The sequence below is a fragment of the Pectinophora gossypiella genome, chromosome 6, assembly GCF_024362695.1.
Source record: "Pectinophora gossypiella chromosome 6, ilPecGoss1.1, whole genome shotgun sequence".
Classification (NCBI taxonomy): domain Eukaryota; kingdom Metazoa; phylum Arthropoda; class Insecta; order Lepidoptera; family Gelechiidae; genus Pectinophora; species Pectinophora gossypiella.
In genome coordinates, this window is record NC_065409.1 from 6337448 (window position 1) to 6364219 (window position 26772).

At 37.6% G+C, this 26772-nt stretch overlaps 1 protein-coding gene across 7 annotated transcripts in view; it reads right to left on the reverse strand.

Annotated features, from left to right (window-relative positions):
- The window catches only part of LOC126367486 (RNA-binding protein Musashi homolog Rbp6), a 516475-nt gene that overhangs the window by 189041 nt on the left and 300662 nt on the right, over positions 1–26772 (reverse strand). The window contains exon 1 of one of the 7 annotated variants that reach the window (XM_050011021.1): positions 20021–20222. The exons of the other annotated variants lie outside the window; for them this stretch is intronic. Coding sequence (XP_049866978.1) covers positions 20021–20116 — 96 coding nt within the window. The 5' untranslated portion in view covers positions 20117–20222. Of the gene's footprint in view, positions 1–20020; positions 20223–26772 lie in introns of those variants that run through there. 7 annotated transcript variants of the gene reach the window in all.

A 26772-nucleotide genomic window follows, 5' to 3' on the forward strand; every position in this document is an offset into this window, starting at 1 on the left:
TTATAGCTCCCGAATACACTAGCTATCCACAGGAAAATAAAACGTAGAAAATTCAATAAGATTTTATCATCTGACAATAATATTTTCTAAGGTACCCGTTTACAAAGAACGTTATTAAGTCCACATCAATGATAAGTGACCTCCACATAAGTCTGATTTATATTAAAGTCTACTAAAAAGAAATAAATACGCCTTTCAGCCACTACAAAACAGCCGAGAAATATTATTACGTTTCAGAAAGGAATCCCTATTACTATGAGTGGCAAAAGATAATAGCTCGGTGGAAATTGAATAAAACGAGATTCGGTAACGTCTAATGTAACTAATGTAAGTGAGTAAGAGGGACCGGAGTTCCACGACGATCCCAAACGAAATCACACTCAAATATACGTAAATGATGAATAAGTGGCGGGTTGAGGAGCGCGGGGGGGGTTACTACGTGTCCAAGTGGCACCCCCCTCCCCCTTCAGGGCTTCTGTCGCCTTTTCCCTGTAAATCTCGAGTGTGACAACATTCGCTGCCTCTCTGTCACGTTGTCTTCTCGAATCAGGGCGTTTTACGTTTAATTTTTACGCGTGTTCCGAGTCAGCGGAAGTCGTTGCCAATTTACTTTTAGTCGTAAAGTGAGCGGTCAAGGCCTTTATTTTAAAGACCTTTCTTTTTGTATATTATATATAATATTATATTAGTTGAGCTGATGATTAGTGAAAAATGATATATTCGTTGCAAGTCCCTATTTGTCAATGTTAAATTTAAAGCAGAAATTGTATTTTAGAGGAAAATTTTGAAGCCTGTCCCTGGGAAGTGAGAAATGGACACAAAGGCTTTCCCAGCAAAGTTTGTAAGGGTATGAAGCTGTATTTCATAGTAACACTACATAAAAAATATTAAATGTAAACAATAAATTAGTGGCTCCGTAACGACATATAATTCTGAGAAAATACCCAATTAGTACAGAAGTGCTATGGAATTATAAATAACGAACCCAAGGCAGAGAATAATAACAACTGAATAAAACAAACTAAGAAACTTCTACAAATGCTATAAGGAAAATTTTTAAATAAAATAACCTAAGGAAAGAAAAGAAGTACAGCTATCTAAATTAAACGATTTTATTCAAATAGAGACTATAATATGTATTACTGAATAGCCGCAGTGGTATATGGTAATAAAAAAACCTCTAAATAAGTATTATTCAAACATTCTGCTAATATCTAAAAACTACTAAAGCATTCGCCTTAATATAGAGCAGGTAATGGAAGAAACGTTCGCGTTCATGTGTTCAGTGAATAAAAGCTCTGAATGTGCACATGTCTCCTACAAAAGTCGCTCACCTTTTCGTATTTGGTTAATTAACTAACGCTGCACCGTACGTGTTTCAAGCAACCAGAAAACTTTTAATGAATATTTAGCAAATCCTAAAAGCCACAATTGGTAATCGATACGGTTTAGCACGCGGGAACGATAAATAAAAATTTGATTAAGTGGCATTTATTAATGGGATTGTAAAGGGTGGTCTCGCGGGAGAGAGTGTCAGGTTTGCCGAGGGCCACGTCAGCCGAAACTGTTGGCAATTACCTTAAATGTGGACAACGCAGTTCATTCCACAGGGAAAATTATTATTCACCGCATATCCAATTTTTGGCTCGGTCTAAATTGGAACGCGCTACCTGTGATTGCCTGAATAAAATTAATCGTAGCCGCCACTGAACCTTTGCTGGCTCAAATTGTTTGGACTCAAAGTTGGCTCACCGGATTATTTTGAGCCTAAGAAATGATTATCCCCAATTTTTAATTCGAATCTCTCACCGAAAAATACGCTCGCAATGAAAATCACGAGTTATACATTCTGTTGATTATGAAAACAAATCGAATCGTTACGTTAACGGAAACTAAACATAATAAAGACGTAGTAAGCTGCAATATTTCTAGGTCAACTTTAATTTTGTAATGAAATGCGAAATATGAGAAATCATTTGAAAAATGGAAAATTAGGTTACCTGTTCCGTAGTTTTCACGATAAACGTTTTCGCAAATAAGTATGTGTTAACCATACAGGACGGTGCGACGTCGCTCGACCAAACGACATTATCCGCCCCCTCGTTAACGAGACTCAGTTACTCGCCGCATTCATTTTATTGTGAAAAATACAACAATTTAATTTAGTCTAACTTGACCACAGGCGACGGCAAACACCGAACGGACGCAGCACGACAAAAAGCTACACACATCAATTACGATGCGACGGCCGCGCGCCGGCGTCCCTTTACGCGACATACTGGCTCGCGAGTTGCTCTAACTCAATTCATAATGTGCCACAGTGCACGTTGCGCCACTGAAATTTTTACGTCTCTACCTGTATACCCTTAAATAAGACCGTTGTCACATGACATCACAAACATGTCGACGCGCCAATAAACAATGTCACCCCTGGATTTCTCTGTGGAATATCACTGTTCAGACGCAGATTTGAAACAGATCGCCGCAGACATTTTTTATGCCAATCTTATTATACGTTACTCCCATAACCTTTTTTAGTTAATGAGATTCCGGTGGCCTTTACCACGGACAGTTTCAACAGGTGATTGAAAACGTATTTCAAAGGCAACTGAATGTGCCAGTAAAAAGTTAGTATTCACGTCCACGCACAGTCCACACGGTTTAAAAAATATTCGTAACGCCAGCGCTAACACAATTACTTTCGAGTGGATATTTTTTATTGCTCCAAATACACTTTTTGTATGCAATTTGGTTTCTTTTGAAATAAGAAAATTACTTACGAAATCCATTTAAACCATTTTTTTTACGAGTTCTCTGCTACATGAAAGAGCGAACATGCCACTTATTGGGGTACAAACGGCTCTGTTGGGACAATATTAATCAATTTTTACAGAGAGAATTTGGGAGGATCGTCGTGCGCCGTGGCACAAAAGGTCGCCTACGACCGTCGCCGCTGACGTTGCATTTCATTTTTGTTCACCCACAACCTTTGCTCTGCTCCTCTATTTGTTGTCTTTCTTTATAAATGAGTACTTTGAAGTAGCTTTTATTGCTGTCCCACCAAATCAATTTCAGCTTTAACCACAGTTCAAAAACATGTTCCTAGCGTTTTTCACTAAAAATCTTTTTTTGTGCATTGAAATGAAACCTTTGATGTTTATTTTCAATCATCAGTTCCAGAATTAGATATCATTACAATAATTGCTGTACGAGTAAACAACACTGGAATCTATTATTATCGTTGGCAACGTTATGTTCCATTCGCGTTGAGCGCAGTGAGCATTTCGCATAGATAGGGGATGATCCCGTCTCCTCATGTCACGCACCTTATCTGCTTCACAGCTCATTAGGTTTCGCACGGCTGCGAGCAGATCTGCAACCATTTGTAACAATACAGAGACCGCAAGGATGGCAAATGGTGATTCCAGGGCTTAGGGTGCCAGTGTCGTTAGCTCCGTCGGGGAGTCGATGCGACGTGAAATAAGTAGGTAGTCTACTCTGTGCGGCGGTGACGTCACGACGCAAGACAGTAACCGCGTACGTTCTAAATGGGAGACATTAACGAAACGTTATTGCTTCTCGGCTTCACCAACACTTGCACAGTATTAATCTCTATCTCGTTCTGATGCTCCCAGCCTGTCGCTGTAGATAGTTCATTCCGAGAATACCTAGATTTGGCACCGGCATATTGCGAGGGGGTTACAATCTATAATTCTGAGACAAGTGGCGCCTTGGGTTATGACAATAACTTGTATTGTTATTAGATTACCTCGAGAGCCAATATTGCGAAATAACTTAAATAACTATATCTCTATTTGAACAATATGTGAGTTGAAATTGAATTACGAGCATTGAGTTTATAAAAAGCTCATCACGATTACCGCATGTTTTTATTCAATATCCGATAAAGCGAGCACAAACAAGTAAATAAGAAAGAAAAGGCGAATGCATGTAAATGAACAAACTCTTCAGAATTACATCGTGAGCTGAATAAATAACGCTCTGATCGATGCGATGATAAGCCCATGAAAAATTTAAAGAGGATCCCTATTCTATACAACGGTACGAGGACGTAAGGAATGAAGTAGGTATGAAGTGGCATGGATATTGCCTCTTTCAGTTTTGTTCGTCTTCACTTGCACGCAGACCCTCGACACGAACAAAGGACCACTTCTTACACTGAGTCTTTCAATACCGATAGGCGTACGCTCAAACGATTACCTACTAGACTCGTGGCACACATTTATTATTCACATATATTAATCCACTATAGACAACAAATAAGAAATACATATTTGTCTATTAAACTTGTTCAAAAAAGTACGCAGATGTTTGCGAGCTACTTCAGAAAGTGCACATACAAAAGTTGCCGAAACAAAAGGCGCATTTAGCCGTCTAAAATGTGAAATGGCGCACTCGTCATCGAAAGCCATTCGAAACACATCGGAATGACTCCTGCTCGCAAGGGTTCGGCATTCATGTAGTGGGTGCATGTACTTACTTCCCTTTATGCAGTAGCGCCAAAGAGTGGATGAAAGCGAGACGTCGAGACGCCTTCGCTTACTCCCCCTCCGCAACAAGGGGTTGCTGCTAAATGCAAAAAACTATGCCTCTACCAACCCCTAGACTATTGTCAAGATTACTGTTTTGTTTGAAATACGCAGACAGACGCCGTGAATTTATACGGGTGTAGGGGAAAACTCGAACAACCATTTTGGAATAAAAACCTTTCTGCGTGGATTTGTAAATGACTGCTAAAACATGGATAAAGTAAACAAAATTAACTTTCACAAGTAAATCATAATGTAAGGATTCCTCTCCCTATTAAAAGTGAAGGATACAAGATATTCCGAGTTTTTTTTTCTTTTTGCTACGCGTAATCAAATAAAACTTGATTTTATGTTTCGAGTCAAATTATAAGCCGAGAGGAGGGAAAATAAAAAGTGAATAATGAATGCGGAGGCCGAATCCGGGACCGCGCGACCGTAGCAATTATTTTGTTTCGAGTGCCATCAACATGGTTCGTTCTTTAAAATTTTCATACATTAGGCAAATGTCGAGAATGCGTAATAAGGACGTAAATGTCGTAAGCCTTCGCGGGGTCGCCAGAAGTATTCATTAATAGAACAGGGGACCAGTCCAGACAATCAGATATGTTTTGTATGGACCCTGGGTCGCACAATTACTGTATTATTCTGCTTTTAAGGATACATTATGTACAAACATATCTTTACATCCAAACTTACATCGATATTCAACGTATCCTCAGAAAATTTAATGTGACAATGTCAGCAAGTGTAACTCAATACTTACCACGCATTCAGCGGCATGTACCAAGAGGATAATCTCACTATGACAACACAGTTATACAACTTTTTGACATCTAAAGCCCTCCCACATACAAAAACGTCCTAGAGAATGTATGGAACACAATTCGCGAGAGTAAATAAATACAAACAACAGAAACAAGTGTCGTATATGACGGAGGCTGCTTACAAAACATGCAATCCGTATGAATGATTGCCGTCTGACTGAACTCTATATGCCTTATAACCGTTTTTTTTCGGGATACCCTACTAAAAGAAAACGACGGTTCTACGAAATGACAATGGAAAATGAGTCGTCTTGCGTGTGGAAACAGTAGTATTTGGGGGAGTAGGTGTGCGTCAGTTGAACGTTTCGCCTCGACATCGGTCGATAGTGTTGACGAACAAAATAAGCTCCCCAGCAGAGTGCGGTGTCAAGAGGCTATAGGATTAAACTTAAACTGGGTTTGCCCGCAGTTTAATTATACAAAAGGTATGTACTCTCGTACCACTTGCGAAAATGTGCCGTTCCACTCGCACATAAGTTAGGAATTAGTTAATTATATCCTTTACACCGAGCTGAATGGCAAATGGAATTTAAAATTAGACGTCTAGAAAGTGGTATCAAAAGACGTGTATTAAAATATTTATACAACTGAAATGCTAATAGTGCGCAGTTGCCACGTGAACACTTCACGTGTTTTGTATTTATTGAATTTTCAATACATTATGAGACAGTTGATGTAATAATTTTTCAATTTTCGGAAGTTTATGCTATGGCGCAATGCAGGATTTAACTTGGTACAAAATAATTACCTACATATATATTATTTTGTGTGTGTCTGTGTGCGTGAAAACGGTATGAAACCTAGTTTGTACTCGGTGGAATTGTAGTAAATTGTGCGTACCGTGGAAAAGTTTTACACTTTTATGGCAAGGGAGGGCCAGAGTCAATAAATTTTAAACGTTCTTCTCAAACGAGCTTGCTGAAATAGAACGTTATATTTCAAGATTACGGGATCGTAATCTCTTTTGAAATTTAATAATGGGGATCATAAGAGAGGAATTTCTATTCTTTCACTTTCTGTATATCTTACGTTTGGTAAAAATGTCGCCAACGGTAGTAGAGATTTATCAACGGTAGCTTCTTGATAATAGATGAAAAAAAAATGTAAAATAAACCCATTGGATGTTCAAAGTCATCTAGAAAATGTAATGGCGGGTCGATTCTCCCCAGCTAACATAGATCTCTCGCATCAATAAAGACAAAAGGAAAAACGAAAAAGAATCGGCAGCGCTAATTGTCCAACCAGTGACGTGATTCAATACAATCTCGGCGGAATGAATGAATGGCTCGGAAATACTGTCCCCTCGCTCCCTGCTAGCGGATTTTCACCCTCCCCCAGCGATAGATGTGTTTGACGTATGATTTATCCTCCATACCTTTGCGGCCCGGCAATACAAGAAACAAAAATATTTCTAGTACTTAATCAAGGCTGGCCCTTTGTTTCGGGACGAATGAATCCCTCAGTGTCACATGTGTGTGGACTTATCGCATATTTATGATACTGATTTGTGGCCGAATTCATTGTTTCTTTTGCCTTTGATACTGAGAAAATACGCTGATACATTTACACATTTTGTGGAATTGAAATAAAGTAAATGGATTTACATCGAAATGAAGCGTCGTACCTAAATCTTGTTAAATAAGTGGACATTTCAAAGTTCAAAGTCGGTGATAAATAAATGAACAATTTATATGGCAATGTTTTAAATGCGAACAAAATTAGTGATTGATTAAAAAGATATTTGAAGAACATAGCCAACTGTGCGGAATTTTACGAGCGTCAAGATATAAAAGTAGTTAAATCAGTCGTCTGGTGGCCGCGGAGTCAACCACATCGCCGAGAAGACACGCCGCAATATGGCCGACTTCCGCTTGCTGAACCAACACCACATCCTAGGTTTCAACTTTGGGATTGCTCATATTTTTCTTTGTGACCACTTGACTTCATTTAGACAACAAGACCCCCAGAAATGAGCTCCTACATCGGTCACGTTCAGTATAAAATACTGATGAGCTTAAATGAAATAGGTACTGACGTCGAGCACAACTCATCTTTAGGGACGAAAAAGGTCTCGGACCCAATGACTGTGTGTTTATTATTTACAGGCACACGTAAGAAAATAACCTCTGAAAGAAAATGTGACGAGCGATTTTGTGAGAAAAAATCTCTGGGAGAAAAGGGAAAAAACGTTGTTGAGTGCCGCCAAATTGACGCTTAACAAAACGTTGCAGTTAATTGTAACGTTTGAGTGCGGGTGTGGGGTGCGAGCGGCGAGCGGTCGGGGCGAGGCGAGGGAGAGTGTTGCGCACGCGCAGAGAAGCGGGCACTCGAGCACGCGCTGCCACTCGAGCGTCCTCGAGCGGCCACTCCGCTCCCGCCGCGTCGAATTGAAAAGATACCTACCGACACCGCACTGAATATTCGCCCACGTATCAAAACCGTAAAATGCAAATCTATGCAATGCGCTCGTCTAGAGTGCTCACCGAGCCCCACACCGCTCCATCAAATGCAATATGACTCGAATTATCATACGCAAGCAGTTAAAACAGTCAAGTTTATAATGAAATTGGATCATTGTTAAGTTTCTTTCAAATTATTAATATAAAAATTAAACAAGTATTCCATCTGTGTTATAATTAAATTTTATGCTGAAACCACAAAAGTTTTGCTGTCATACGATATTGGAGTTATGGTTTTAGTCGACAACAATTGTAAACCGATAGTTCTCTAAATTCATAAACAATAATAATTATTTAAGTACACATACAAATGTAGCAAACATTATTTATATTAAATTAGCTAAAGTAAACGTAACGTAGGTACCCATTTTTGCCTCGTATTCGTAGTGGTTTCTTCTAATTCGGCGAATGTATGGCAAATCAAATTACAACATCCATCTAGCCGGCCTAATAGTGTCCCGGACACGTTAATAGAAAACGCAAACGAATGCGGTGCGACATGAGATGGAAGCGCGGGGTCGCAGGACGCGGCAGCGGCGGCGCTCGAGCGCTCGCCTCATGCCATACAAACATGCATGTACACTGCGCTCCAATTTATAATGCGGACAAGCCACACTGAAATGGATTTACAGCTGCAAACCTGCTTGTCTTTGATGAGGGTCTATTTTCAGAATACGGGCCGAGCGCACCGCAACATTCCAATATTTCGATCCAATATATTATTATTACGTTCGCATCGCAATCGATGCCGTGTTATAAAATTTATTACGCACTCGTCTCCTCCGCCGGTTCTTATTTGTAAACAGGCGCTTGAGCAACTCGTGAGGCCCTCGATAATGTTTGATGTCTCGTTAAAAATAAAATCGCCCGTCAACTGACTCGATAAATCCGTAACTAATTTGTCGACTGACACGTTGAGAGACAATCTAGAAATAACTTCAAATGACGTCCGATATGGTACTTACGAAATTATTAAAATTATAATGAGACGAACCAGCAGTAGGCCAACTATGTATAGAGAGTTGATTAACTTTTTCAGACGAATTTGGATCTCTTTTGCAATGAGTTTTGCAAGTTTATGCCGAGTCGAATAACTAGCGAAATCTAGATTTAATAGGATAAAGTGGCGGAAACAGAGGTTTAGTAATTCAAGTCTTTTGCGCGTTGTTAGAAACCCGAGCTATAAAGTCGGGAGGTTAATGCTTCGGTTCTAACGGTTTGTCGCAGATTTAGGTGGCATGTTTAAGTTTCGTGTAATCCGTTGTAGGTAAACTAAAGTCCGCAGTGTCTTTTAGGCACGCCTACTCAGTATGCAAGCGTTTTCCTGCACATCCGTTGTACGCGACCGCGGAAGGACTTCCGTACACAAAATACTATGTTTATGTTCAGTTCTTTTAGAATTCCTCGCCACAGTTGACTCTTCGTGCCGACATGTTGCGACAGCGAACACAAAATATATACTTACATACTTTACAATCTTCACTGGAGATTATGATAATTTTGTTTTATGATTCATTTTGAAAACGTTGCGTTGAAAACAGAACAGAGAAGGATTTCGTGTGTTTACGAAATTTGTATTTGAATCATATTCAGAAATCTTATATGGATTTGTTCAATATAAACCGATACCTATCTAAGTGTATATCGTTAGAGTGTTAGATAAAGGTCACAGTAGTAACCCTTTTACACTGTAGTAGTAACTTTTGCACCATAAACAAAAACGAGCTATTCTCAGTAGGAGTATAGTGTGGGAGTGGCTTTATGAACGAGCGGATAGCGTAGTTCGAGATATTTGCCTCACTAATCTCCATTTTAAGAACGGTCGTACGAACCTCGAGCCTCTAGGATTACGGAACTTGCGTGACACTAATTAAGTCGGAATTAAGGGCAAGCCTATATCAAGAACCGCGGCGGGAGTTATAAATGAAAGGGTATTACGCGTTTACTATTACTACGAACAATTCACTCGCAACAGGCAAAAATACGACACTATAACGAGTTGTGCACTGATAGGTATGTACGTTTTTAGTTGTACAAAATAAATACTATCATTGAATTACGGGTAAAAGCCATCCGATTTATCCGGCCAATTAACTATTGACGTCAAATTCTGTTCATTGTTCAAATTAAAGCTATTACTACTTTTTACTATCTTAACTTAGTCGTACAATTTCTCTGTAATTTGTCCAGAGAATATGGCTTGTACTTAGCCACTACTTGAAACTTCGGCAAGAACTCTTCAAGTAGACACCTAACCATCATAAAAACCGCAGCGCCATTCCATTGCGGAGTAATGAAGTTTCCTAACTAAATACGTTGTCAGTATGATATTCCTATAATCCTTTTGAGGAAGCGTGAGTAACATAAATCCTACTTAGCTGTAACTTCTGCCAAAGTAGACAGTCGCTTTTGATGGCTCTTAACATTGACAAGCTAAGACGAGTTTATTCAAACTTTTTACTTATTAACTTCTCTATTAAAAGGCTTACTCTGTCATGTTGGGCTGTAGTGTTTCGGGAAAAATGGTGGTAGAGATTTCGAGATAGGCGGTCGGTTGAGCGTGGTATTGGCGCGGTGTATCCGCTGTAAGCTGGGCCGATCGCCTAATCCCCGTGCTCGGCTAACGGTGCGGTTAGGCCCTCTACGTAAATTTGTGTAATTTGGAATCTAGGCCAAGTGCCAAGGGATCGGCTGCTTGGAATGGTGATTGATATGACGGTAGAACACGGCCGCCATCGCCCGCGTCGCCTGTCACTCGTACAGACACCCCGATGCATTTGTAATAGGCTCAGCGAAGATCCGGCTTAATCGTGTTGTTCTAATTCTGTGTACATACGTGAACCACTTGACGGTTTAATGTTTACCCGCGTTTATTGCACGGATAACATTTTCGCGTTGTTATAATTTTTGATGATTTTTATGTTCATTAAATGTACCTAAGTATTTAATTTAATTATTACAGTTGTACAAATAACCGGATAAGGACCCTCAATAGTCCCAATTTGCCCGGTCAAGTATTCAATGCTATCTGAAGCAATTCAAGTCAACAAAAAAGATGTAAAAACTAATTAACATCACAAAATAAAACCCAATCACAGGCTGAAAAGCAATTACTACCTTTCATTCATTAATAAATACAATAAAATTTTCTCGCAAAAAATTTACATCTTGTAGTTTTATTTGCAAAAATATGCAATATTTGGTTCCCGAGTCTGATACTCTTCGAATATGCTACAGTACTTTTGATCCGTTGAGATGCAAATTTGAAATTCTGGATCCCGCAACGCGTTTTAAAGCGATCCGTTTCTATACTGAAATTTATGTAGTTGGCTACACGGCGATCGTTTCTCGAACGCTCTCCGCGCTACGCTCTGAGGGAAACTGAATTTCAAATACGCAAAATCCTGTGGTTGCTTCCAACGCTCGCTCTTCAATTTATGCCATTAGTGGCCTTCCGCCCTGCCTTGATATACAACGTGTAACAAAACACTCCTTATACCCAGCTACATGCAGAAGCACAACTCTGTTTATCTTCTCCACTTTTGAATTCGCGTTCACTGAAAATAAAACCTGATTGATAACTTGTGGTGCCCTGTTTTATTCATAAAGCTAGAATGAGTCATGCTTTAAAAACGTCTAAATTATTCCCCACGTAGTCTCACGAACAAAATTATATTTTTACAAACTTTATTATTGCTTTAAAATGAACAAACAAGCTCTTCAGAAAGTTCGTAACAACAAAATTGTTTCAGAGGTGTTTAGACTGCACGAGAAAGTTTAGATGACGAATCATACGTATTGCGAACGCGAAGGTTTGACTCAACCGTTATTAAATTTATTTGAGCTTATTTTAATTTATACTAATCATGCTCAGAACGCCACTCGCATCTTTTGACGACGAATTTATGGGTTATACAAAGTTTGTACGATCATAAAGTGTAGTCTATTGTTACCAGAGACGTGGCGCAGTGTAAGAGGGTCTTAGTCATTATTGTAAATAATTCATCTTGTCTAAAACTCGTGTCTCGTCGGAAAACGCTGCAGTAACAAAACAATCCTGCACTGAAATGATAGCAACAAAACCTCCGTCAGTTTTGTAAATTACAATAAACCGTGGAGTAAATCGTGGGCAGAATTCGAGATGGCCCCTCGCCCGGCGACAATAGGCTTACCCGGCCGAAGCCGCCGCGCCAATGCAGACGCTAGCCGCGAATCTACACCCATTAACTTGCCATCCTACAGGATATCATCGCTCGGAAATCGCAAAACTATCGGCCACATACTAACCTATGTTACATAAAACGACCAAGTAACGATGGCATGTAATATATCATAAAATACAAAAAGATCGTCGATTGTAACCGAATAGATTAGGCCGCGATATCGGGTGGAGCACGCTGCAGGACGACCTCGTTATTATTTGATAGGTACAATGATGAAAATCCTCACGGCACGCAACTTTCTTGGCGTTCACTCGTCAAAATAAAAACAACAGTGTATGGCATTTCGTTATCCACATCGGGCTTACGGAGCTGTAAGCATGAATATGAATAAAGAACGCCTGGGACCCGCGAGACAATCTTTTGACAAGCGTTGAGGGATTGGCCTTCATCACGCACAAATTTTGCTCGGCCTACATGAACTAGGAATGTACCTACGCGAGCTCTGGAGCCATCATAATCCTCGAGTAGAGCCGATAAAAATTGAATTTCTACCTTTTTACCCATAAACGGTGCGAGGGCACGCCGTAGATTTACCTATAACGCTATCCTATTTACAGACTGGGAAATTCTATTTGCTTAAAGGTCGAATGGAGGCAATATCGTGGACGTCGCGACGCTGCGGGCGGGGGATGCAATAAGCGGAGCGGCCAGTGCCGAAGCCGTCGCCAATTTAAAGAAAGCCCAGTGAACCGAAAGACAAGCGCATTGGCGGCTCACGAACGCCGCACCCGCACCAGCCGTCTCTCTAAGGCTCCTCATATAATTTTCAATCCAGCGAGCTTTAAAATCGATTGTTCTTTGTAAGTGCAAAGGGAAACAAGGGACGGATTTACACCTCAGCCAAATTAGTGGTTTAATCACGGCAAATAACTTTGAAAAAAACTGATTTTCTGAACAGAAAAGACAAAAGTATTGGACGCTTTTCTTTTTAACCAGTTTCATAAATTTTATTTTAAATCCATCTTTATGACGTTTCCTAAAATCACTTTTATCTAATGACTATTATTATTTATTTTGCATGAGATGGAAATATGTAACAACTAATTCATGAACAAATATTTGATAGGGTTGTCTATCAAATGTCTTATCTATGTCGCTGATCAAGTGATACCTACTTGTGGCTTCGGGGTAGTTACAAGATTAGAAACAAAATAATGGAAATCGATGAAAAGATCGAATAAAAGAGGATATTAAAAGAGAATGAGGCAGATGTGTCATAGTGATAGCTAATAGAAACCAGTGATCTCAACTCTACCCACCCCTACGAGAAGTACGTATAGACGTCATCGGGTATTCCTCTATGTAATTTTGCAAAACATCTACATAACTGCAGACAACATTCCTGTTATTGGTACACTCTGAACGCGGTATCGAGCCTTCCTTTAGTTCTAAGGGTGGATGGATTTTCCGCTCTATTGGTTTCTGTAAACGACATCATAACTTCAATTACTCGTGCAATGCGTAGGCGGTTTCTGAGAGTAAATAGTTGTATATGTACAGTCGGGTCAGGCAGTTTGAATTGAACATAAAGCCGCCTTGCAAAGTCCAAACTTGTGTGGATAAGTGGTAATGTATCTGCTATCTGTCTCCTTAATACCTGTTTAATGAAAGGGTTCGATCGTAAATCCACATGGCTGAACATACTACGTCGTACTATTGGGTCCTTTGCGTTCAGTAATTAATGTGCTAGCATAGAGTAACTTTTACAACTATGGGTATTGAAACTCACAAGTATTATCTAAAGTTTGAGGGGAGGTAAGCGGTGTTTGCGTTCAACTCTAATTTAACTTCAAGTTCGCGTGATTTGTATGTGTGATCAAGATCTTAGTTTAAGGAATGTTTTATGACAAGCATATTGCTACTGGCTACTGGGCTTTGCTGAGAGAAGTTTTGGCATTTACTTCTATGGAAACGGGGGGTAAAAAAAAACTGAAGACCTGTTGAATGCAGCTTGTAGTTCCTGAGCTGCATTTTAAAACGCAATAGAAATAACTATTTTAAACTATTAACTTAATTTTAGTCCCTTATAATGGCTGATCATGTTATTATTAATGGCTTACTTCAGTACGATCTACTCTGAACCGGCGTGCATGTATGAAACGATTGATGAATGCGGAGGAAGCAAGAGAAGTGTGTCAGGATCGAAGCAAATGGAATTCCAGAGTCTCTGCTTACCCCGGTGGGAAATAGGCGTGAGTTAATGTATGTATGTAATGGTTTACTTTTAGAAAGGGATGGTATAAGTACAAGAAGGCGAAACTTTTTTGTTCATAGTCGCACCCATTACATCAGTAAATCGACGTTGGCTGCAAATACTGCACGAATGGAGTACATTTACGCTACTCCAACATAAATCCCTCTTCTCACATGGGTTTGGGCATGTCTGTGAGCAAATACATTTGCATGTTACTTTTTCTGAAGTAAACGGCCTTTTGGGCGCACGTTTTGGCCTCATAAAGCAAGAATGTTTTTCTTTTCCGCATTTTCAAGCTATGAATTAAATTTTTTAAGCTATGAATTAAAGTATTTGCTTCCCGATTAGCTTAATTAAGTTAAGAATTCTTACTTCTTTGGAAATCGTTTAGCAAATAAAAAATGTATTTTTTTCCAGAAATTACTAAAATGATGTCATATTTTTGATATTTAAATAGAGGCGTGATATAACTTTACGAAAATAGTGAATATATAATATCAAAGGGATCTCAAAACTATTTTACTACAATTTACTTCGCAAGAATTAACTACAATTTTAAAGTAACTTTTGAAAATCGAATAAAAATCCGTCCTTATAACTTTATTCCCGTCTCGACCGAATCCCCTTTCTGTAGAGGACATTTCCAAAGACACCCGCGTCATCGATACGACGTGACATATAATATCTTGCAACCCAGTGAGGTGCGTGCGACATTTAAGTTTCATCTATCATCATTCCCCGCTCGATCATTAGCCGTGTTTGCCTCCAACTGAGACAAGAACATCAGATTGCTGTTAGCAACACATAACTTCGTAGAATTGGTTCGTCTTCAAAACTACTTAGAGAACTTCTTACGTTTCCAACGCATGTCGTCATTGTTTAAGGCCAAATTGAGCAGATATTGCAATTTTATTAAATTTTCTAACACAAAAAGCTCTGTTTTATTTGGGATTGCATTCGTGTACTGACCTAAAATTTTTGAGTTTATTATGTTTGTTTTTTTTTTTGAGAAAAATGTCTACAGTTACTTGTAACCAATTGTGCCTGACCTTGTAATGGAATCATTAAATTAATTGCTGAAGTACTTTTATTAAGAAATGCATTATTGGTAACCTCATACGATTCCCTTTATTGTAGTTATTTTTGTGCAGGGAGTCTATAAAGCAAGATTAAATCCTTAGAAAATCTAACTCTATTTGAAATCTGCAGAAATAATGCGAACAAATACTTGTATGTAGTTCGAAGTAAAAGTCATTAAGACAGGGTTATCAGCTATAATGTAATGCTTGATGTAAAAAAAAAATGTTATGTTTACAAAATATATTGTGTTTAACCAGCTGTAAATGATAGATGGATGAATGAATGATATTAATAACGTAATTAATATGATAAATATGACTTCGTAATAAATACACGTTAATGGTATAAAGCATTCTGCGGTATTGTAGAAAAGTTGGCACTGCTAGACTATATTCCTTCAAAAGAAGTTTTTAATAAATTTTGACCTTAACCCAAAGTGGGTCAAATTCTAGTGATTAAGATTATGGGTGGAAATTGGTGCTATTTCCTGTAAACACCTTTTTTTTAGTTATACTTGTCATATTCTTATGCGCCGGAAAGGAAAGGGTAATCAATAGGCATTTATGGAACACATCGATTTTAAGCAGAAATTTAAAAAGCCCTCCCAAAGTTTTATAGTGGCCAATAACCCGACAGAATTAAATTGATAGCACACGTCAATCGGGTTGAATATCAGCGAGATGCCATTTTATTCGCCCGGGTTATTCATTCATTTTAAAATTAACAGTTGTCAATCGTCCCTCACTTTCCTTTTCGGCGGATAAGAAAATGAAGGATATAACTTAAAATAACATTAGGAGGGATCTACAGGAATGTAGTGTTATATATAGGTATATGTAACGCCATTCTGGTGTTTAATGTTAAGTAAATTTTAAGGTAAACATATATTATGTAAAGGATATGAATTACTTACTGTTTTTTAAGTCAATTAGCATGTGTGAGTTTAATATAACTACAATCTTTATTCTGTATTAATATTTGCACGAATATTTTTTTTATTATTATAACTAGAACAAATAACGTACCATTTTTAATTTGGTTTCTTTTGTACACATGAACTAATGATCTAGTACCTATTAACCATTTTATTATCGTAGAAGACAATATGAACGTAAGGGTGATTGTTATTAAGTATCATAATAGCGTGCCGGTGGAATAGAAATAATGTTTAATTTATTTTATTTCCTGATTGACTTTTGAGAAGTCACGCAATACTAATATTAAGAACTGTTAATACTTAAACATCAATCACATTTGCTTTAATTCCCCTGACATACGTTGTTGACGTTTTAGAAAATTTAAAAGGACTTTTTATTATTTACAACATCATAAAATTATAATATTAATGTCACAATTTTATTGTTTACACCCTAATTTATTTGTTTTACATTTTATTTTGCCACATGATACTTAACTTTGAAGTATCTTTTTAATTTATTTTCAATTTTGTTGTCATAATATTTAAAGAGAAGTAAATTACATCCTCCAACTCCTTATGCTATAAGACTGGAATTATTTTAAGCAATGAAGTACCTTTATCCACTCTTATCTTTTCGTTGAACTGTTTTTTCTTAATTTTAATTAAAATGTCAGTACAGAATCAAGTATAAAATAATACACGCCTATCATTAAGTTTCATGTTATTTTGTCACATTATTCTAGAAGCCGATAGCCGAAAGAAAATAATTAACAAAGCTAATAAGCGTTCGACGTCTCCCTCAAACTGAGACTTTCTCGAAAAATAGTGAGTCGGTATCAAAAGAACGCTAAAGCTGCTCCGACGTCCGTAGCAACGGTTACTGAACGTAACGTAAGCGAACTTCCGCACCGCATCAAAGCCTGTGTAGGAGCTCCTTTCTCTTTTTCCATCTTATTACTGATATCTTCAAAGAAAACTGGGTTAGAAAGTAATTGGGTGACCATTGGGAACGATGAATAAACTAATATTCGTTAGTAGAAGTTATCTTTTTACTACTAATATTTGTTTTATACGATGACAAATATATACCTGAAAAAGTACACAAAAACAAATATTTTCAGTTTTGCGATGGTAGTATCATTTTTATAACACCAGTTATCCAAAGAACCTATTTGAAAAAAAAAAACACATTTGACTAAAAAGCAGTATAAAAATTATGATTTTCCTAAAACATTCCGTATTTTAAATTTTACAACAAAGTTCGTTGGCTTCACGTATAAAGGTCGGACAGACAGGAATGGATGTGGGCGACCGAAAAATGTTTTTGGATATTTTTTTTATCAGACCATTATTTGGTTTTCCCGGTAAAATCTCACTTCCCTCATCGAAACGTCATATAGTTGAAATCAACCCGTTCCAAATTTAATTTACAAACATAGATAAACTTCATGGACAGGCCAGGCACATACAAAAATATGTTTTTTTTTTATATTGGATACTTCAGTAATAAATTATATTTTTATTTTATTTATTAGCTGACTGTATTACAAAAATAAAGTAGATACAATCAAAATTTTATTTGAAGGAAAGGAATTTAATTATGAAACTAAGGAACGGCTGCGCTATATTTAAGAGGGTACCTACTGAGAATTTGTGGAAAATTCGTCTTTCTTAATTAAAATAACATTTGCATCAGCATATTTTGGCGAGTTGGGGATTTGATCAATCAGTTTAAAAGTTCCGCAGCTTCATAAATACTTTTGTAGGAACTGATACAATTCTAATTTGTAGTAAAATCATGGGAGAAATTATGTTAAACTATGTATTCTTTATTTTGTATTATTTCAATGAAACAGAATATTTCTCTTTATAAAGATCTGATTTGATTCTAAATAATTAAATTTTTACTCAAAACAAAAATCCCCCTAAATGAAGAAACTTCTATGGCACCAATATTGACAGTTCATTAAAGGAACCCTTAAAAAGTTTATTTTCCTTAAATAGAATATCGGAGATTAAAAAAGGATTTGTCGATATTACGAGTATTATTTTTACTCCCTTCATCCGGAAAAATTCGGACCGCCGATGCCTAGAAGGCAATCCGTTAGGTATATATATTTTTCAACGCTTTGATGTTTATTTTAATGAACAAATATTTTATTATTCGGTGCATATTTTTGCAGTAGCTAGCCAAATTTGAATTCCGCTGAGTTATTTTGTTAATTATTTACGCAAAATATTTGATTTGTCATATTGTTTCTTTTATCAATATTTTAATGACCTACTGAGTCATGTAAAAAATCAAAATTATTGAGTTGATTAAAAATATTATTCTTTGTTTTTCTGACATCTAATTTCAATCTCTAAATCAAAGATATGAATAGTTTTGTCTCTAACAGTTTCCAATAAATATTGTCTGTTTAATTATTTCAAAGGCATTTTGTTCATGTATGTTTCCTGCTATATTCGATTACAAATCACTAGCTTGACATTGATATAAATACATACACATCATAAGCAAGTAGGTATATATTTATGTCAAGTATTATCATATACATAATGTACTATGTAATAGTGGAAGTGTCACATGACAAATTCATAGTAGCAACTCGATTTTAACCCGTCATATATATCATTACTTCATTCTTAACACACGCTTAAAAGGACCGCAAATTGAATTAGGACATTTAAATGATTTTAAATTGTTATTTTCAGTAGCATTTTAAAATATTGAGTCAAAATTTAAAGTAGCTATACTATTTTATAATTAAATTCATTTCTAGTTTCTCAATTTGTTTTTTTTTTATATAGTAATTATAATTATAAGATGATATAAGATGTTTTAATATTAAAAGCAATATTTATTCTACAAGTGTTACTTTCATTAATTATTTTTAACTTTATTATACAATTTTCTAAACTGTAACTTTACTAAATGGATAATGATCCATTACATGTAGTATAATCTATTCAACACATTAGACCAGATGGTCTCCATAGATATTTGTTGTACTGATCTATATACTGTGACATTTATATGAAATTACAGTTTTATACAGTGAAAAATTAGTTGTATAATGCGTAGGAAACAATTTTTTATCAATACAAAGTTTCTCTATCAAAAATCTTATAAATCGCTTAAAAATTAAAACATAAAATATAAAGTATCACTCGTTTCCATTCCACCATTAAACCAATAACGTGAAACCAACCCATCCAAAACACTATGATTAAGCACCTTATTTTTTCAATGTCGCCAGAAATGTGTCAAAATAGACGCAAAGCTCCCTCGAATTTTATTTCTTGTGAAATGGCCTACCGACGCGGGTTATTTAAGAAAAAAATAGCTAAACTTGAACCGTTCACTAATATCACCGTTACATGCAATTCCACAATTTTATTTCGAGCTATTAGTGTAGTGACTCTTATCTTATCGCAAAATTAGGAAAAAACAGCAAAATATCGCCACTTAGTCGGATTTAAATACAAAAAATTCCAACGGGAAGATCAGCATAGAGTGCCAGTATGATTATAACATTTCGATTGATCTGTTTGTTGTTTTTAGCGAGGGCCCAGTGGAGGGAGCGACTCGACGGCGCCGCCCAGCCGATGGGAACCACTTGCGGCCGGGCAACGTGCATCGTGCGCCGCGCACTAACTTTACCAAACTTTACGCTCCCGAAATAAACTTTTTATAAGGCGCGCGATCGATCCCCGGTAAGTGCGGTGGGCCGCTGCACAAGTGAACGATGTCGGTGTTTGTGTACTAACCCTGAGCGTCGTGCAACTCGGGTCCGGCTCGTAAACGGGCTGCGGGATCACTCTCGCGGTGGCGATCGGAAGCACTGACTTTAGCACTTTGGACATGTAAAGTCGGGGCGGTCACGTGAGCGAGATCGCGCGGCGCGGTGCCGGCGGCAGTGGACCGGCGCGGTGTGGCGCTGGCGCGGGCGGGCGCGAGCGGGCGAGAGCAGTGCCGCGGCGAGTGTGGCGGGCGCGCGGCCGCGCACGCGTCACGCCCAGCGCAAGCCCGCCCCCCGCATCGACCGACCCCACCCCCACCCCCCCAACGACCGACTGTTTTTCTCGCCCGACCGGGGGACGCACCTGATTTTTTCCGTGATATTTTTTCCTCCCTCCTCTTCGCGACGCGATCCGTTCGCTTTCATTACGGTTTCGAGTTTGATTTATCACCGCAGCGGGCCTGAAATATTCTTACAATAAAACTGGGTGTCGAACTCTCACCTCCCAATTAGCATTGGCTGATCAAAATAACTCGTCGCTTGGAGGAAACGCATTACAAATTAAATAAAAAATATCGCTACTTGTTGGATTGAAAATGCATTTTAAAATTATTTGTAGGCATTATTTAACGGTTATAAATGTTATGTTATGCACATAAAATTCTAAATAGGTACAAAAATAAATCAAAAATGTTCTTCGTCAATTATTTAACTGGTATTATTAAAAGGTCCACCCACAGTTTCAGTCGTTATTACCACATTTCATTTAGGCCTAGATTTTATAAATGCGTGCAAAAAAAGATTTTACTATCTTTAAAACGCATCATTAGCCAAAGAACCCTCATCATATAAGTCGATCAGTTCATCACATCCGAGGTATCGTAGGCTACAATGTAGGTACGTAGCACCTCATGTCGTAGCACATGTCTACGCCGTAGTAGGCTACACTTGACCGGCCCCACTGATTGGTATTCAGAGTTTCCCCTCCCCTTAAAACTTAACATATTTGGCCGCGGTTCAATTTTAATGTTTTCATATTTGTGTCATAACTTTCTTTAAAGCGGGAAACAAAAATTACCCCGGGAAAGGAGTTATTTGTAAACGGTTGACGTCTCGGTATTTTTATGCAAAGTATGACGCACCCTTGTTCTATTTCGAAATTGTTCAGCCGGCTGTGGTTTTGTTGCAGTTTAGATGTGTTTAGAGATGCAGTGAGATTGTGCCGCTGTATATCATATCCGCTGCAATAAAAGTTGCAAGACACTGACAAATGTAATATGGAGCTGAAACGTAAAACTTATGAAATCGTGCTTTTGAAAATTTGTTTTAGTTCGCTATCTTATTGAATGCAGTCATAAGTCTTACTTGCGGTTTAGAATAACTTTGTAAAGAATACAAATTTAACTTTATTAAAACTGGCGAGTGTTCTAAGTCACTTATAAAGTCGTTTTAACAAGTTTAAAAACACTGCTTAGCTTTTTAAATTACCTGTATTACACTTGTAAAACTAGCCGACTAATCACAAAACAAGTTTGCAAAATAAACTGTGGTAAGTTGAAACATGTGTAAGACACGTCAAAGTGGCAACTTGTTCATTAAAAAGCTAACAATAGTTAGAACATGCTTTGTACAACGAAAGGGTGAAATTATGAGCAATCGGTGCGGCGGGTGAGATATGAAAAACAGTCTGCTTTGGTCTACCTGTCCTACTGCATGCGGGCTGATGATTATCTTTGAGAATTTTATTTAGCTGGTACAAACAAAAGTTGTAGTCTCTTACTAGACTTGTGTTATTATAATAGCAGATTCTTGATTACTTAATAACATAACATAATCTCAAGAGTATACCCCAATTGGGACAGTCAGATGTAAATCCATTGCAAGATGAACTAAGTACCCACACCCCACCGAGCTTTCTATTAGACCAACGTAATATAACTTATGTGGAATTGAAATAATAATAATTATTTTGATTTGATAAAAGGTGAACTTTTTGATCATTTTCAAAATCGCCTTAAATTGTGAGGTGAAGTACCAACCTCATCAACCTTTGTGTCAGGGTTATTATTGCGCCGCCAAAGACCCCTGTCATGGCTCATGTAACGACTACATACTTACATCTGTAAGTAGAAACCGGGATTAACGGCTTGACGACCTCCGTGGTCCAGTGGTTGAGCGCTAGGCTCACGATCCGTAGGTTCCGGGTTCGAATCCCTAGTTTGGTTAGGAAATTACAGGCTGATCACCTGATTGTCCGAAAGTAAGATGATCCGTGCTGCGGAAGGCATGTTAAGAAGTTGGTCCCGGTTACTACTTACTGATGTAAGTGAGTAATCGTTATATGAGCCATGTCAGGGGCCTTTGGCGGCTCAATAATAAACTTGACACCAGGGTTGATGATGTTGATAATTCACCTCACAACCCACACGATAGAAGAAGATTAAAAACTTATAAATTGTTCTTCTGTCCATCCCGGCTTAGAGCCGCGCTGAGATGACTTATATTATAAACCATATTATTAAAGACAAAAGCTACATTGTATTTCTAAAGTAAACGTAGCGTATTGGCTTGAGACTGATGTATTCATAAGAAAATATTGTATGTACATATTTTCGTAAAATTGATGTTTAAATTTGTTACATGCGTACATAGATAAACAGACAAATTAACATTTTAAATTAGGATACTGGCCCCGATTCGTGCGGACACCTCATAATTTTAAGTTAAACCTGTCATTTTCTTATCCGCCGCAAAGGAAAGGGACGGATGATTGACAACTGATAATTTTAAAATGAATAAGTAAATGAATAAAATAGGTATCTCGCTGGTATGCAAACCGTTTGACGTGTGCTGTCACCTTAATTCTATCGAGTTATTGGCCAATGTAAATTTTTTAGAAGGTTGTATTAGATTTGTGCTTAAATTTGTTGACATATAGTCTATAATTTTTATGGCTGTCGATTGTCGTGCAATCTGTGGACTGAATTTACGAGGAGTTCATACAGCGCCTTGAGAGTTCAATAGAATATCTAACGGTATTTGCAGTGCGTCAAAAATGTTTGCCGATCACAATACAGATTGTTTCTTTGCAATTATTAGGAACAGGTGTGCATCGCTATTGAGGCGCTTACGTTCCAGCTCAATCGGCATTCTGAGCGTGTTGACTGATAGGTGGGACAGTGGATGCGCTTACATACTGAAGTGGACTTGCAGATACCGGTGACCAGGCGGTGGGAACCTGCTTATTAGTAATGTGTTGTGTTAATTTGTATGTTTTCTTGTTATTTGTAATTGTCGAGCCGTGTCGTGTGTAAATGTTATTTTATTTTATTTTTTAATCGTTCTGTTAATAACACTAGATTAAGTTGTTTATTGTTTGTTACTAACCTCTATGGAACATGTCCGAAATAAACTCTTTTTTTTATTATTCCTTTCCTTTTCGGCAGATAAGAAAATGACAGATATAACTTAAAATTAAATTAGATGGTGTGTATTTGAATCAGCACCAATGATTAGCAATAAATAGATTAAAAAGATGTACTGTTTTCGTATTACAAAATTTTAATACAAGCACATCAGCCGCTCAGCGTGGACCGCTACAAAATGTAATATAGTATCTTTAAATCTTGCCTAAACTTCAAAATTACTTCTACTATGTTATGAAGCGGTGCTTCAGAATTTTTTTAGCTTCCCTTGTCAAGCACCTATCTCAACTTCCAGTGAAGTTATGTTCTCGGTACTTTTAGCCGTTAAACATCGTCAAACTTTCTATCGCCTCATAGTTTATTACTATTTTTAAATCACTTGAACGCCCACTTCAACTCTGGTTTAGAGCTCACCGATCTTTTTGAGAGTTTTGTACACTTGTGGTGTGAAGCAAAACTTAAAATGTTAGAAGGAGTAAGTGGTATAAGTTACTAGAGGAAAGATTGCTTGTCGTTGTTTCTTTTCTCAGTATCGAGTAAATGAAAATCTCTTATTTTGAAATCAGTCTATATAACATATGTAGAATCCCACAGCTATGAAACACTCAATTTCTAAGTCACTTAAAGCAAATATTCCAGATTGACAGGCAATTGCTTTTGTTAAAAATCGGACGTGTAAAATCTTTAGGTTAGATTAGTCGACGCTAATGAGAATTGTTTAGCTCTTAGTTGTTCTTACCTAAGCCAGTCACTCTCTACCCTAGTAGGATAATCGGACGATGACAAACGAACGTCTTGAAGACAATACGTCGAAGACAGGGATATCATATCAAGTCAAGAACCACAATGGCGGCTGTAACATCGGCCCCAGGAGTCCAGTTGCAAAGCGGTCAGTATTCCGTCCACTTAAGTACGTAAACGGATGCAGACCCGGGTCTAATTCAATCACAATCGGTACTGGTGACGTAAGACACGCTCGAGGAGTCCTACTGAGAAACAGACTCGTCTCTCAGGGGACTCCTCAAACTTGTAATTTGAAGTACTTGTAAGTACAAAACATCGCGTCGTCGTTGTGGTATTATTTTTGCGAATAATAGTCTCAGTAAATTCTATGTGGGATTTTATATTGCGGGGTGGAGTTATTTTAGTAGGCAGTATATGGCAGTAAAGCAGCAAAGAGTGGCGTGGTGGAGTGATTTTATTGACACTGTTATTCAGAATGTATAAATGTGGTACAAAATTACTAGAATTTGACTCTCATTCTAATATTTTTTGTTTTTAGTATATTAAAAAAAGGCTTTAAATCATAACATATACTGTTGATGACAATAATATGCTTTTCAGAAAAGTTCTGCTCTGGAGACAGAAATTGCAATACGTCATCCGTCGGAATTTTCCTGACGTACACATGAAAACTCTCAGGGGCGTCCTAAAAATTTAAACTACACTGTGTGTTTTTACGTTGAAAATTATTTTAAATAAATAAATTGACGACTTAAATCACAAAAATAGCATATGCCCTTTACAAAAATATAGAAACGTGACAGGTTTTTAGTTAACGATTCGGGAACTCGAGAAGTTGAATAATAAAACAGTATTTGTTTTTACCATCAATATTATATCGAATAATAAGATTCCATATTGATTGAGAATTCAGCCAGTAAATACTAATCCAGGCTATGATTAAATCAGTCAGTCCGGTGTCAGGAGCCATGTTTCGGAAAAGGTCTTCAGGGACGAAGCGCCTTCGTCTCTCAGGGGATTCTTAAGATTCAGTACTAAACTCCATTGTTTTATCCGTTGCAATTGAATTTTGTTACCATCCTTTCGTGTTATTGTTATTATACTGTATAGATATTTAATAGGTAGCAACTCAGATTATATTTAAATTTATCAACTATGATAATTAATTTTAAACAAAGTTTATTGAATCTAAAATCTTCCATCAAATTCTAAGACATGAACTAACTTTGTGTAAATAAAAAGCTCGGCACAATTTGTTTTATTAAAATTTTGCAACCCCCATTCTTCCTCCCGAGTTAAATTGAGATGAGCAAGAAGTTCGTTATCGTAGATAATTACTTGGACCAACACTGCATAAACATTTATCCTAAGCCACTTTGACCACCGACTTGAAAGCCTAAAATAATACCAGCAATTAAGCGAGCCTCGAACAAAGTTTAATCTGTGCGATTACCGGCGACCGGCGCATTCGATAGTGCGAAACAGATAAAACTCTCATCAAATACAATCAGCCACTGCCTGGACAGGCTTACAGCACTCTAGGCCTCTACATCCCACCATCGCCTCGGGCCAAATTTCATTACCACTAGCTTGTCCAATAATCCCGGCAGGCAAGTGCCTTAATCTGCCGCCCTCACTTCGATTCCGACTCTTAAAAACTCGTAACTTGCTTCATTTTCACGTATAATCCATTTTTAATTGCCCTCTCACTGTACCATTATTAAATTTTCAAACAGAAATTAATTACAGAGACAAGTTTCGAAGGCCGTCGATGCGACAATAGATCGTATCGGTGTTAATTTATTAAAGAAAGCCGACTTTACGAGACTTTTGTTTCTGATTGATGTAATTCGAGGATTAAGATTTCGGATAAGCAAAATGTTCTGTCAATAATAGACAGAGATTTCAATCTGTATTAAAACTTTTCTTTGATAACACAGTTTTTGTATCGAAATGAGAATTTTGTAATTATTATAAAGAAGGGGTGTCAAAAAGTTTGAATTTATGGAGCCATAAATATTCGTTCAATAACAATAAGAACAAGTATATTTGGAGGAAAAATTGTATGAAATAATTTACAACGTAGCGAGAATTTACGAGATATATCAGACCCCGGTCCGATAAAGTCTTAGCTCGTACCACGCAAGCAAAAGAGTTAACAGACCACCTGTTTGCTCGTGCCGTGTTTATTAAAATTGTATTTCTTGTTACCTTCCCGAAGTGTGCACAGTACGGTGCCGTAACAATTATGGCACACGAGAGCAGCGGCAGTGGCGGCGGGCGGTGTTTCCCAGTCGCGCGGATTAATCGAAGACTGCAGTTACGATTAGTCGATGATTAATGCTCGCACGGCGACGCCATCTGCTGAATTAATTGCTTCATTTCCTCTCGACGGCACCAAATGGAATTTTGTATTTCGATTCGGAAAGCTCGTCGTTTTTGTGCCGCTCATACACTCGTTCAGGTGTGTTACAGACTCGCGGATTTATCGCCACTTGACGCTACACTTCAATCGGTAATTTTTGCGGAAAGTGTCAGCCCACTTCAAACGACCAATTCAATGTCACGTTGTTGACTTTTACTTGAAATTACAAATTATAGAGTTTATGGA